General features: G+C 46.0%; 1 protein-coding gene across 1 annotated transcript in view; it reads right to left on the bottom strand.

Annotated features, from left to right (window-relative positions):
• Positions 1-13,318, bottom strand: part of LOC308157528 (ryanodine receptor 3) — a gene marked incomplete at both ends in the record, with an annotated part of 155,245 nt that overhangs the window by 24,231 nt on the left and 117,696 nt on the right. Inside the window, 11 exon segments of the mRNA XM_080531105.1 lie at positions 692-826; positions 1,587-1,646; positions 2,507-2,677; positions 5,276-5,368; positions 5,838-5,925; positions 6,467-6,707; positions 7,594-7,926; positions 8,346-8,476; positions 9,508-9,589; positions 10,192-10,430; positions 12,911-12,971. Of these exon segments, the coding sequence (XP_080387231.1) occupies positions 692-826; positions 1,587-1,646; positions 2,507-2,677; positions 5,276-5,368; positions 5,838-5,925; positions 6,467-6,707; positions 7,594-7,926; positions 8,346-8,476; positions 9,508-9,589; positions 10,192-10,430; positions 12,911-12,971 (1,634 nt within the window).

Below are 13,318 nucleotides of genomic sequence, written 5' to 3'. Positions count from 1 at the left end.
AGTGGGAACCAACCAGTACAAACAAATGAAAGTTAATCAAAGTCAAAGTTACAGAAAGATACACAATAGGGGGCCATTAGAACATCTGGATCTATTGAACCTTTATTTTAGCAGGGAGTCCCATTGAGACCAAGGTGTCCTGCATATGAAGGACTGTACACAGTTCCACGCTCAGGTAAGCAGGATGCATAGATTGAGGAGGTACAGTAAGGAACATCTTAACCTTCTAGACAATAATATATCCCATTTAGCTGACGTCTTTATCCAAAGCAACTTACATTACAGTGAGTGCAGAAATGTTTCGGTATGGTCCCAGCGGGAATCAAACCCACAACCTAAGCTTTGTTGCTCTACCAACTAAGCCACAGATGGCCATAGAGGACCGTAGAGGACCACTAATAAACAGCAAGGAACATCTTAACCCTCTAGACCCAACAGTGGCTGTCGATGGTCATTCTATGCATCACCATAGCGACTGTGGCCGTCACTTTCACTCGTACAGCAAAGCAACTTAAGCATCAAATACTTCAACCATGGAATGCATTGACTAACTAAGTGAATCATCTATCCACCAGTCATAGCAGGAAAAAGTTATCTATGCTCAGGCCTGGGGCCCATTGGCAGTCGTAGTGCTAGAAGAAGAAGGATGATTGTTTTAACTTTTTTTTAAAGTTAAAACAACCCGCCTGACCTGCTCCAGGTGGAAGACGGCAGCGGAGATGCTCTGGACACGGTCCACGGTGCGGTCGGGGTCCGGCGGGCCCTCGTTCCTCACCACCACGTCCTTGTACAGGTTCAACTGCCACCGCACCGCAGGGTCCTCCGACTGGCGGGAGGAGGTATTGCAGAAACAAACAACAAAAATAGAAGTCATTTTTAATTAATTCAATTAATTACCTTTTTTCTTAGAAGTAACTTATATAACCATACAAGTAGAAAACTAGCAGGATAGTCTATAAACATGTGTTTTAAGAAGAGATTTAGGGGCGGCTGTGGCGCAGGAGGTAGAGTCGGCGTCTAATGATCGCAAGGTCGGCAAATCAGCGGTACGAACCCCGGCTGGCAACATATCGATGTGTCCTTGAGCAAGACACTGAACCCCAAATTTCTCCCAATGAGCGGCCCGGCACCTTGCATGGTAGCTCGCCACCATTGGTGTGTGAATGTGTGTGTGCATGGGTGAATGAGAAGCCATTGTAAAGCGCTTTAGAATAAGGCGCTATGTACGTTTTTACCATTTAGCATGACAACCCTAGGGTACATAAGGTTGCAGAGAATAGGAAATGTTAGAATAGGTATAGCATAGCATAGAGTACAGCAATAGGTTAGAATAGGTATAGCATAGCATAGAGTACAGCACAGTGTTTTATTTGTACAGTATAGCATAGTGGATAGTGTACATAGCCTTTATTTATGTAAACCAGCTCCTTTCCCTTCTTGTTGTTTTTTGTTGTTTTTTCTTTCCTAGCACCAGGGGAGCCCCCCCCTCCCAAATTTCGTTGTTTGGTAGCTGTACTATATCAATGACAATAAAGACCATTCATTCATTCATAAAAGAGCATACTGATCTATGTTCAACACCTCACCTTCTCTTGAAGATGCAGGTTCTGCCGTACATGGTCCTTGACTTCATCATCACTGTCTTTCTATTGTAAAAAAAAAAAAAACATGAAACAATTATATACTAATAATAACACCCATATCGGTGAATGATGATTCCAGCAGCAATATGTGACAGCGGCTGGTGAAAGGGGGGAACAAGTCGGCTTGAAAAATTGAAATACACAACACACACTCGCTAGACAAGCCAAAATACTGCAACGCAATGGATTGGGTGAGTAATCCCCACTGCTACCTAGTTAACTATAACACTACTTTACATTGTTAGCAGGCTCACGAAGCAAGCTGTGTTAGTTGACTAGCGAGTGTGTCATTGATTTTCAACGACGCTGAAATGTTTTCAATTTTTTTGCTGTCACATACTGTATGCAGGGTTGCCACACCTTCTGAAACATCAAATTCACCTTTCAAGGACTTTCAAGATTCAATTCCCTCAAATTCAAGGACCCAACTCGGCATAGTTTGAGACAGATCTAGATGAGAATATAATAGGAACTATCCGCTCACAGACCAAAATGTAAAAGAGAGAATGTGTGAACACTAGATGGTCTCTTGCCTTCTCTACCACAGCACAGCAAAACAATATATCGTGAAATATGTGTAGTTAAGCAATACAGAGACTTATTTACTTGTTGACAAGCTAATTAAAACATTTTTAAATAAATATATATTTAGAGAGAGAGAGGGGAATTCAATTCCTTGACTTTCAATGACCCACGTCTATTTTCAAAAACGATTAAGAAGACCTTGATTTCTTTTTCTCAATTTCACAAACTTTCAAGGATTTCAAGGACCCGTGGGAACCCTGTGTCTGCCTTCGTTCAGGATGTTAGTGTATGCCCCTAGTGGCCGCGTGAGGCCGGTGCAGCCTGGTGGAGCCTCTCACCAGCAGGTAGCGTGTCTTGGCCAGGGAAATTAGCTCCTGGTCCCCCGGGGTGCACATGTTCAGGCCGATGGGCAGCATCTTCTTCAGGGCCGCCACGATCAGGGAGGTCTGGATGGAGTAGAACTCCCCACGCCTCTTCTTATGCTTCCTTTCCTGGTCCTGACCCCCCAACTGGACCAGGACACACACACACACACACACACACACACACACACACGCGCACGTGGATGCACACGCACGCACGTACGCACACACACACACACACACACACACACACACACACACACACACACACACACACACACGTCAGCAGCTAACCATTGATCACCGATCGTCCTTTTTTGTTATGTATTGGAACGTTGGAATGTTTTTAAGCTCTGCGAGTTTCCGTAGCTGTAGTTCTAGCGCTAAGCCATGTGGGTAATGCAGTCCCCAATTCAGTGTGACACTGGACTCCCGAATGTAAACATGTGAAGTCTCTTCAGTTTAACTTCGTTAAACATCAAACACACGCTGTGTATATGCTGTTTGTCTGAAATGTAACACTTTATAATCATTGATATCAACTAGCACTCATTTAAGAAATGGGTTCGATACAGAGGCAGGGTATGTACCTGTCCAGTGTGCGTATACTGTTTACCAGATACAGGACACAGGCAACCTTTTAACTCACCAACTGCCAAACAGTTCCGGAACACTCACCACCTAGAGTGTTCCATGTGTTTTATGGTGGTGTTTACCTAGCAACAACACTTCGATTGGCTACAAAATGAAGCATCGTCATTTAGGCATTTCTTGGTGAATAAAGACACCTATGGCAACTCCAGAACGTCGACAATTTGGGCGACTTTATTCACCCTCGGCGCTGAAAGAGTTAATGTACTGCAGAATCAGGAACTATCAACATCCCACCACTGATACCCTGACCTGTTCTGAGTGTATTGGACCGGAAGTTATTTCACAGTGGGAGCACACACTTTGTATTAAGCCTGTTGAACCAAATCCTTCTTTTCCCCCCCCCTCACTTGCAAGAATCTGTACACAAGCTGAAACTCTTTGCCAATGAAGCATTTAAAATTGAGCTATAGCCCGAGAGCTGCACCGCCCCCCCCCCTCCCTCCTCTGCCTCTATCAGAACCAGCCCCCCCCCCCCCCCCCCCCCGTGCAGCTATCAGTACAGCGAGGTGTACGCTCAGCTGGGCCGCACCGCGCAGAGCAACGTGAAGCAGCTGGCACCGGGATGACGTTCATATTTTACTGAGCAGAGAGAAACCCCATTGGCCATGGATACGCTTGGATACGCATTATGCGCGCACACACACACTCACACATGCACGCACGTGCATCCATGCACATGCACGCACGTGCATCCGAGCATGTGCACGCACGCACGCACACACTCACTCACTCACACACTCACACACGCACGAGTGCACATGCACACACACACACACTGTACCCTCCCTGACCCAGAGCTAGACTAACTAATAAAGAAAGCTTGTGGCAGCCTTGAGCCGCCAACAACAACAACAACACACACACACACATACACACACCAGAAGACAGCCATATTATTAATCACCCACACACACACACACACACACACACACCAGTGGCATGGGATCACATGATTTGTCACGGGTCCCGTGGCTTTCATTAGCGGAGATGGGGTTTGTTGCGCCCGCGAGGCGATGAGAGATGACGCTCATTAAGATGTGTCAGATGGGAGGGTGGCCGTGAATGATTGGCTGGCAATAATGTGTTTACAGAGCAGCCAGGGCCACGCTATTGGCTGTCGTCTTCTGGGAATGACGCAGAGAAGCAGGTGAGAGTGAGACACATCTGCTCGTGCTGCTAAGGACTCTACCTTTCCATGAAGCGACTGTGTGAGTGAGAGAGTGCGGAGGGGGGGGGGGGAGGAAGGGGAGACACAGGTTGAGAAGACAAACCATAGGTAACACACACAGTAACACAATCGAGAGAAAAAAAACATACAAAACACTTTTTTTTTTCCAATGTTACCAGCATGCATGATTACACAAAACAAACAAACAAACAAAAAACCAAACAAACAAAGCAACCAATCCCATCCCAGACCTCTAGGGCACTCTCGGAGGGTGATGACACGGTGTACTGTGTGTTTGTTTTGTCTGTTGTGGGAATACGTGTTTGTTTGTCCATAGGGGGGGGGGGGGGGGGAGGAGGGTTATGAATGGGTGTCCTCACAGGGAGATGAATGTTTCTGCAGTCCTGGAGCAGACACAGTAGAGGCTGCAGCCCAGTAACAAGCCTCAGCTGTACTCTGCAGACTGCTGACGCTGCAGACTGGAGGAGGCTGGGCCGGGTTTACCTCAGGGTAGGGAATGTTTACATTTATTTATTACATTTTTTTTACCGTTTAGCAGACGCTTTTATCCAAAGCGACATACAATTAGAGATTCCAGGGGCGGTCCCCCCTGGAGTAAGTTAGGGCTAAGTGCCTTACTCAAGGGGATACACTAGTGGTGGTGTTCCTCCCAGGTGGGGGTTTGAACTCATGACCTTCTGATCTCATGACCAGTCCAACTCGCTGTCCACTAGGTCACCACTACTCCGAATATGGTCACAGTGTTCACACACATGACCGGAGTCGCTGCAGAGGGCTGCCAGAGAAGTACACCTCTATTTCCATCAGTGAAAGAGAGATAGTATTATGTGTAGGGTGGGTGGGGAAGGGGGTGTAGCCTGGTGTCTTGACTGTCTCAGATAGGAGGCACACAGCAGCCCTACCTTGGACATCTTGGTCTTGCTGTCCCCAGTCAGGAAGGACAGGTTGTTGATTTCGTTCTGAACCACAAAGTTTTGCTCCTCCCTTTTGAAGTTCTGAGGAGAGAAGGTGGAGGACACAGAACAGATGACCACTCAACAGACGCATCGATGTTGACAATGTTTTGATCTGAGTCAGGGGTGCAAACTGTCTAAAAAGGCCACAACTTTTTTTTTTTGGGGGGGGGAGAACGGTACTAAATGGATAGCGCTAGCACTAACGGTGTTCTAACAACGATGCGTGTGTAAGTAGCGGCAGCTCTCCGACCTTAACCTTCAGGTTGTGTGTTCTCTATGCTGTCTGTCATTGTATCTAGCTGCCTGAAGCTAAAAGTTATTTCAACAGCAGTGGAGTTTAGCAGACAGGAAGGTGTTCGCTCACGCATCATGTGGCTTGGATGAGACGTAGACCCATCCCCCTCCCCTCCCCGAAAGGTGACAAGTTTGCACCCCTGTGGGTGTCATGGTCTACAGGTTCTATGTACTGTAGTTCGTTTGACCAGAGTTTGGAAAGGAAAACACTCACATGTGATTTGCACCAGAGGATGAAGATCTCTGCCACCATCCTGAAGAGCTCATTCGAGTCAGCGTCTGGTTCCTTCAACCATCTGGACCTGGACGAGAAAAAGGAAATAGAAGATCAGTAAGAAAAAGCTAATCAGCTACTTCCTCCAACAGCTACTTCTCGTGCTTGCCCCAGGCTAAACAGTTACTTCCCCCAGGCGATCAGGCTCATGAACAAGCCCACTGTAGACAATTAACTATCATCCCCAGGCACACCCCGTGCATACAGACTGCCTTAACCGTAAGCTCACAGCCACTTAACTACTTGAACTATCGATTTTATTACTAGTTGTACTGCTAATTGTATCCTGTCTTATTTTTCACTTTTGTCCTGTGACATGTTTATCTTATTATGCCTATTGCCTTATTGTCTTTTGCTGCAATGTCAGGAACCGAAGCCTAAACATGTTACTCTCTTACACTGGTGTAATGTGACAATAAAGTTGAAATCCATGCCACACATTATATTTCCTCACATTCCAAAACAAGTGCTCTCCTATAAATGGGTAAACATCAAAGTTATGCTTGCTTCACCGACACTATTCCAGTTCCCAGAACTCCACTACCCAGAAGTCATCGCGCCAGGCTCACCTGTTGTTGTCCACGTAGCGGATGAGCATGGGGTAGAAGGCGTAGAGGTCCCTGCAGAGCACCGCAAACTCGTCCAGGATGAGCAGCTCGGCCTCTTGGGTGTCTCCCTTGCTGTCGGCCTTCAGCAGCTCCTCCTCCGTCACCACCTTCACCGTCTTCTTCTTCAGCTTCTCCAGGGTGGGCAGGAAGTGACTCTTCAGCAGGTCCGCCCGGGCCTTACTGATGATGGGCTGGACGTACACTAGAGATCAGATCAGATTAGATCAGATTATATTAGATTAATAATAATAATAATAATAATAATACATTCGACTTATATAGCGCTTTTCTAGACACTCAAAGACGCTTGACAAACTGAAAAGATAGAGTAGTAAAATAAAAAGAAACCAAAAAATAAATAAAGTATTAAGACAGTAAAATGTAGTTTGGCATCTAAACAGATGCATGATAGACACATATCACAGAGAGTGTTATACCTACTGTATGTCTTATATATAATGTATAATGAAGTGTATAATATCTATAATGAAGCTTGTGTATGGACTATTGGTCTTTTGAGTCAATGGTTCATGAGATTAGATTAGATTAGATTAGATTCAACTTTATTGTCATTGCAGAGTACAAGTACCAGACAATGAAATGCAGTTTAGCTTCTAACCAGAAAGTGCAAATAGTGATATAAAAACATGATATTAAAAACATTACAGTGATAATGAGAGGTACAGTATGGCAAGTACGGTAGTGTATAATTATGTATAATGAAGCGTGTGTATCGTGTATTGATAATTTTGCCACAACCAAAATCTTAGCTTGGACTGCAAACCACTGTGACCATAAAACAATACTAAACTGTCAGTATAGTTAAGACAGACAATACTTAGATAGTGTGAGACAACAACAACAACAACAACAACCACCACCACCACAACAACAACCACAACCACCACCACCACCACCACCACCACAACAACCATCACCACCACCACCACCACCACCACCACCACCACCACCACCACAACCCCAACAACAAGTACCACCACCACCACCACCACCACCACCACAACCACAACAACAAGTACCACCACCACCACCACCACCACCACAACAACAACAACAACACAACCCACCAGCGAGCCTCTTCATCCAAGAGGCTTCGTCGATGCCCAGGTTGCTGTTGAGGATCTTGAGGATGTTCCCCAGGACCAGGCTGAGGTGCTCCGAGGTGACGGTGGTGCAGTAGATGCTGGCGGCGCCACCGCCGCTCTCCGCCTTGTTCTCCGGGCCCCTCTCCCACCAGTAGGACAGGTAGTTGCACAGCATGGGCAGCACCACCTCGATCACGTGGGGCATCTCCGTGTAGCGGGCGCCGGACTCCGACATGTCGTTGATGTCCTTCATCAGCACGTCCAGGCGAGGCATGTCAGGGCACATCTCCTCCACAGAGTCTGGCATGCCTAGGACTGAGAGCAGACATCTTTTCAGTATATATGGTGCCGTCGGGAATCGAACCCACCACCTAAGCTTTGTTTGTGCCATGCTCTACCAACTGGGGATTAGCATATACACTCACTACACACACACATACACACACGCGCGCACATCTTCACACACACACACACACACACACACACACACACGCACACACGAACACACACACACACACACACACACATACACACATACACACATACACACATACACACACACACACACACACACACACATGCACACACACACACACACACACACACACACACGCACACACGCACACATGCACACATACACACACACACACACACATACACACACATACACACATACACACACACACACACACACACACACACACACTAATCACTTAAAAAGGGTAACCACTCACTAGCTCGTTCGCGTGGGGTCTTGGTGGTGAACACGGAGCAGGGGTTGTGTGTGTTGAGGTGGGGCTCCAGGAAGGCCACAGGCATGGCCCCCGCCAGGGTGGCCAGACACTCCCCTAGAGCTGGCAGCTGCCTGGAGACCAGGGGGAGGGTGGAGACGAGAGAGGGGAGAGAGAGGGGGCAGACACATCATGCTCAGATCAGATTCAATTTAATTGGCAGAGTACGGGTACAAAGACAACGAAACGCATTCGGCGTCTAGCTAGTGCATAGTGCAAAAGCCATAAAGGTATGGACAGATATATGCAGTATGATATGTACAGAACAAGGGACATGGATATCAATACAATATACAATATGCTGCAGCGTTAACACTACTGGATTCACAGGATGATATTAGATTAGATTAGATTAGATTAGATTAGATGAAGGGTTTCATCGATGGCCTATGTTCCCTAGGGAGTTTAAAGGCCTAAGTAAGTAAGTAAGTAAGATGAGATTCAACTTTATTGTCATTGTACAGAGTGCAAGTACTAAGACAACCAAACGTAGTTTAGCATCTAACCAGATAGTGACAAATAGTGGCAAATAGAGCTAAAGACATGGTTATGTAGACAGTGCATGGTATGACAGTATACAGTATTACAGTGAGTATAAGTAAATTAATATTAAAAAGTCAATACGTGTGAAGGTTGGATGCTAAACTGCATTTTCCACTGGTACAGGTTTGTGGCCTCGTGCCTTGTACTTGTACTCTGTGTACTCTGTGGCCTCGTGCCTTGTACTCTGCGATGACAATAACGTTGAATCTAATCTAATGAATATCAATATACTAAGATATGTGTACAGTATGAAATGTACAGAACAAGGGCAATAGGGTATTGAGGGATGTAATATGTACAAATAATAATATGGTATGTGCAAACAGCAGTAGTGCAATATTGATATTTGGACAATAGGATGATATTAGTCACTCTGAAAACGACTGTATTCACATGATGATATTAGTCACACTGTAAATCAAGGACCCCAATTGAAATAAGCCAGTGGCTTTCTTGGGTTTTTATCCTGTTAGTTGACCTTGTATGTAATATGTACTTTCATGTACCTACTTCTGCAAATCTTCTAATAAAGTTTTCAATCAATCAATCAAAATAGGAGTACCTTTCCACATAGATGTTCTTCCCAGTCCCAAGAGCATACAGACTGGTCAGGATTCGATAGCAGGACACTTGGACATCATCCACTAAAAACACACACACACACACACACACACACACACACACACACACACAAAATAGGAAAGCTATCTGTAAGCATTGCTATGACAGTCACTACCTATCTTCCACCGTAGATAGACAGACAGACAGATAAACAGACAGACACAGATAGACAGACAGACAGACAGATAAACAGATAGACAGACAGACAGACTAACAGACAGATAGACAGACAGACACAGACAGACAGATAGACAGACAGATAGACAGACAGATAAACAGACAGACAGACAAACACAGATAGACAGACAGATAAACAGACAGACAGACAGACAGATAAACAGACAAACAGACAAACAGACAGACAGATAAACAGACAGACAGACAGACAGACAGATAAACATATAGACAGACAGACAGATAAACATATAGACAGACAGCCAGACAAACAGACAGACAAACAGACAGACAGATAAACAGACAGACAGATAGACAGACAGATAGACAGACAGACAGATAAACAGACAGACAGACAGATAAACAGACAGACAGACAGATAAACAGAGAGACAGACAGATTAACAGACAGACAGAAAGACAGACAGACAGACAGCACCAAGGACACTCACACAGGAGGTCCACTCCGAAGTGATGCTGTGTGATGTGTTCAAACAGGGCGGTGAGGATGGGCAGCAGAGCCACTGTGGTGTAGTTGATGTTCTGGGACACGCCCTTCATCTGAGAGCGCGAGTGCGTGAACTTCCCCAGCTTCAGGTTCTCCAGGGTCTTCTCCAGGTCCTCCGCCGCGTTCTCGAAGAACGTCCTCAGGCCCGCCTTCACCAGCTCGGAACCGGACTTCATCACCGTCCTACGGGAGGGATGGTCGGATCAGAACCGAATGGTAAATGAACTGACTTACTGTATATAGCCCCTTATTCCAAAGCGCTTTACAACGGCCTCTCATCCACCCATTCACACACACATTCACACATCAATGACAGAAAGCTACCATGCAAGGCGCAGGCCTGCTCATTGGGAGCAATTTGGGGTTCAGTGTCTTGCCCGAGGACACCTCAACCTCGATGTGGCCAGCCGGGGTTCGAACCGCCAATCTGCCGACCTTGCGATCATTAGACGCCGGCTCTACCTCCTGCGCCACAGCCGCCCCATTCAGCAGAACCATTCATCATCATCATCATCACAGGCCGAATGATAGAGGAGGTCACGGAAGGACAACCCCTCATTCATATACACACCGCACTTGCCATAACTGTACCCATCACTATCACTGTCATGTTTTTAATATCATGTTTTCTATCACTATTTGCTAAAATGCGTTTCGTTGTCTGGCACTTGTCCTCTGTAATGACAATAAAGTTTAATCTAATCTTACACAGGAGAGGCTGTCATTGAGGACTTCATTATCGCTAAGCTACATTACAGACACGTCGATACGAGTGTCCCTCCCTGTAGCAAGACACAGGTGATTTATGCGTTATATGAGTTATGCACAGTGTATATTTAGAGTCAAGGTGAGGTTGTGTCAGTATAGGAAGATGCAGAAGTATGACACACCCCAAATCTGTCTGATGCATTAGCTAGATTAGGTTGTCCATTTATAGTAATGCGTTTAGCGATTCATGGGAGTTCATTAATGAAAAAAATCTATTTTCAGGCCATGGATGATGGATCTTCTAGAGGAGCGGGTGAAAGACAACGCCTATAGGCGTGTACGGCACCGCTTCAGTATAAACACCACAATCTGAACCTTGTTTATGAGAACAGCTATCTGACACAATGCGTAGTTTCTAAAGAACACTAGGTGCCCACGGCTACGTGTTGTGTAAGCAGCTTGGTGAGGCTTATCTTCATGCCAGAAGGAGTTCTCTCCTAATGTCACGGATTCCAAGAAGACAGAATAACTAGAAACTATGTAAAAAAAGGTACCGAAAAATACAGTACATTCTAAGGCCTTGCTCCGTGAACCCAGACTCTATGAGGGGTCTCATACATATCTACTGTCATGTAAGAAGCAGGATAACTGTCCCTTCTGAGACATCTACTACCCGTCTGTACTGTTTCTCCTGAGACATCTACTACCCCTCTGCACTGTTTCCCCTGAGACATCTACTACCCCCCTGTACTGTTTCTCCTAAGACATCTACTACCCCCCTGTACTGTTTCTCCTAAGACATCTACTACCCCCCTGTACTGTTTCCCCTGAGACACCTACTATCCCCCTGTACTGTTTCTCCTGAGACATCTACTACCCCTATGTACTGTTTCTCCTGAGACATCTACTACCCCCCTGTACTGTTTCTCCTGAGACATCTACTACCCCCTGTACTGTTTCTCCTGAGACATTTACTACCCCCCTGTACTGTTGGTCCTGAGACACCTACCGGTACTATCCCCCTGTACTGTTTCTCCTGAGACACCTACTATCCCCCTGTACTGTTTCTCCTGAGACACCTACTACCCCCCTGTACTGTTTCTCCTGTGTCATAAATAAAAAGCATGACGACTGCCAATGGCCCCAGATTACCTTTTCCTGCTGGTGGATAGATGATTCACTTACGCTTTGGAATAAGGCGTCTGCTAAATGCCAACAATGTAAATGTGTAGTGTGTGACACTTTAGAGAACTATAGGCCCAAGTTCCCTTAAGCCAGACGTGCCCATAATTGGGACCAAATTCTGCATTAATCTGAACTGAATGATCTGAGCATATCCACACACATCTTCAAGGTGTTACCTATCAAATGGCATCCTACTTTTGCATGTGATCATCATATTTTTTTATTTTTTTTGTGATCAATTTTTTTATTATTATTTCAGGGAGTAAAACAAGGGGAGTGGTAACATACAAATAAACAAAGGAGAAAATAGAATAACAAAAATACGGTTTACCAGTACAAATACAAAATGCGCATAAACCTTTCAACCCCCCCCCCCCTCCCCTTCCCTTCCCAATCTCCCTTTACCCCAATAGTTCCCCACCTACCCCTCCTCCCACAAATGTCCCTCCCGCCAGATACCTCCCACCCACCCTCCCAATCACAACCCCCCCGCCACCCACCCCCCCCTATCACAGCCCCCCGCCCACCACCCCCCACCCAATCACAGCCCCCCTACAGGACCCTATGGAAGGAGCAAATCGATTAGCCTATAGTAGTGTCTTGAGGATGGTTATAGTTTGGTCCCAGCATGAAACATTGTCCGAAATTGCATGATGCCTGTTGGCTATCCAGTGTTCCATCATATTTCTAATGTTATAAGAAGTTTAGTTTAAGTCTGGTTTTTATGCGGGAAATGATAGTATAGGAGGTTTCAGCAGAGTGATGCTCACCTGGTGTCCAGTGTATGAGCCAGGATATGGAGACAGCTCACCATGGTGGTGGAGTCACTCCCTACAGAGGAACACAACACTGTGAGATGCTTACACAACACACTAAACACACTCACAGTCATCTATCCACCCATCCCTCCATCCATCCATCATCCATTCACCAATCCACCCACCGAACCATCCATCCATCCATCCATCCATCCAACCATCCATCCAACCATCCATCCATCCACCCATTAATTCACCGATCCACCCACCGATCCATCCATCCATCCATCCACCCACCCATCCATCCACCCATCCATCCATTCATCCATCCACCCATCCATCCACTCATCCATCCACTCATCCATCCATCCATCCACCCATCCATCCATCCATCCACCTATCCATCCACCCACCAATCCA

This window comes from Nansenia antarctica (genome assembly GCF_963989245.1).
Source record: "Nansenia antarctica genome assembly, chromosome: 1".
NCBI lineage: Eukaryota > Metazoa > Chordata > Actinopteri > Argentiniformes > Microstomatidae > Nansenia > Nansenia antarctica.
Note: the sequence above shows the minus strand (reverse complement) of the source record. Positions and strands in the feature narration are given on the sequence as shown.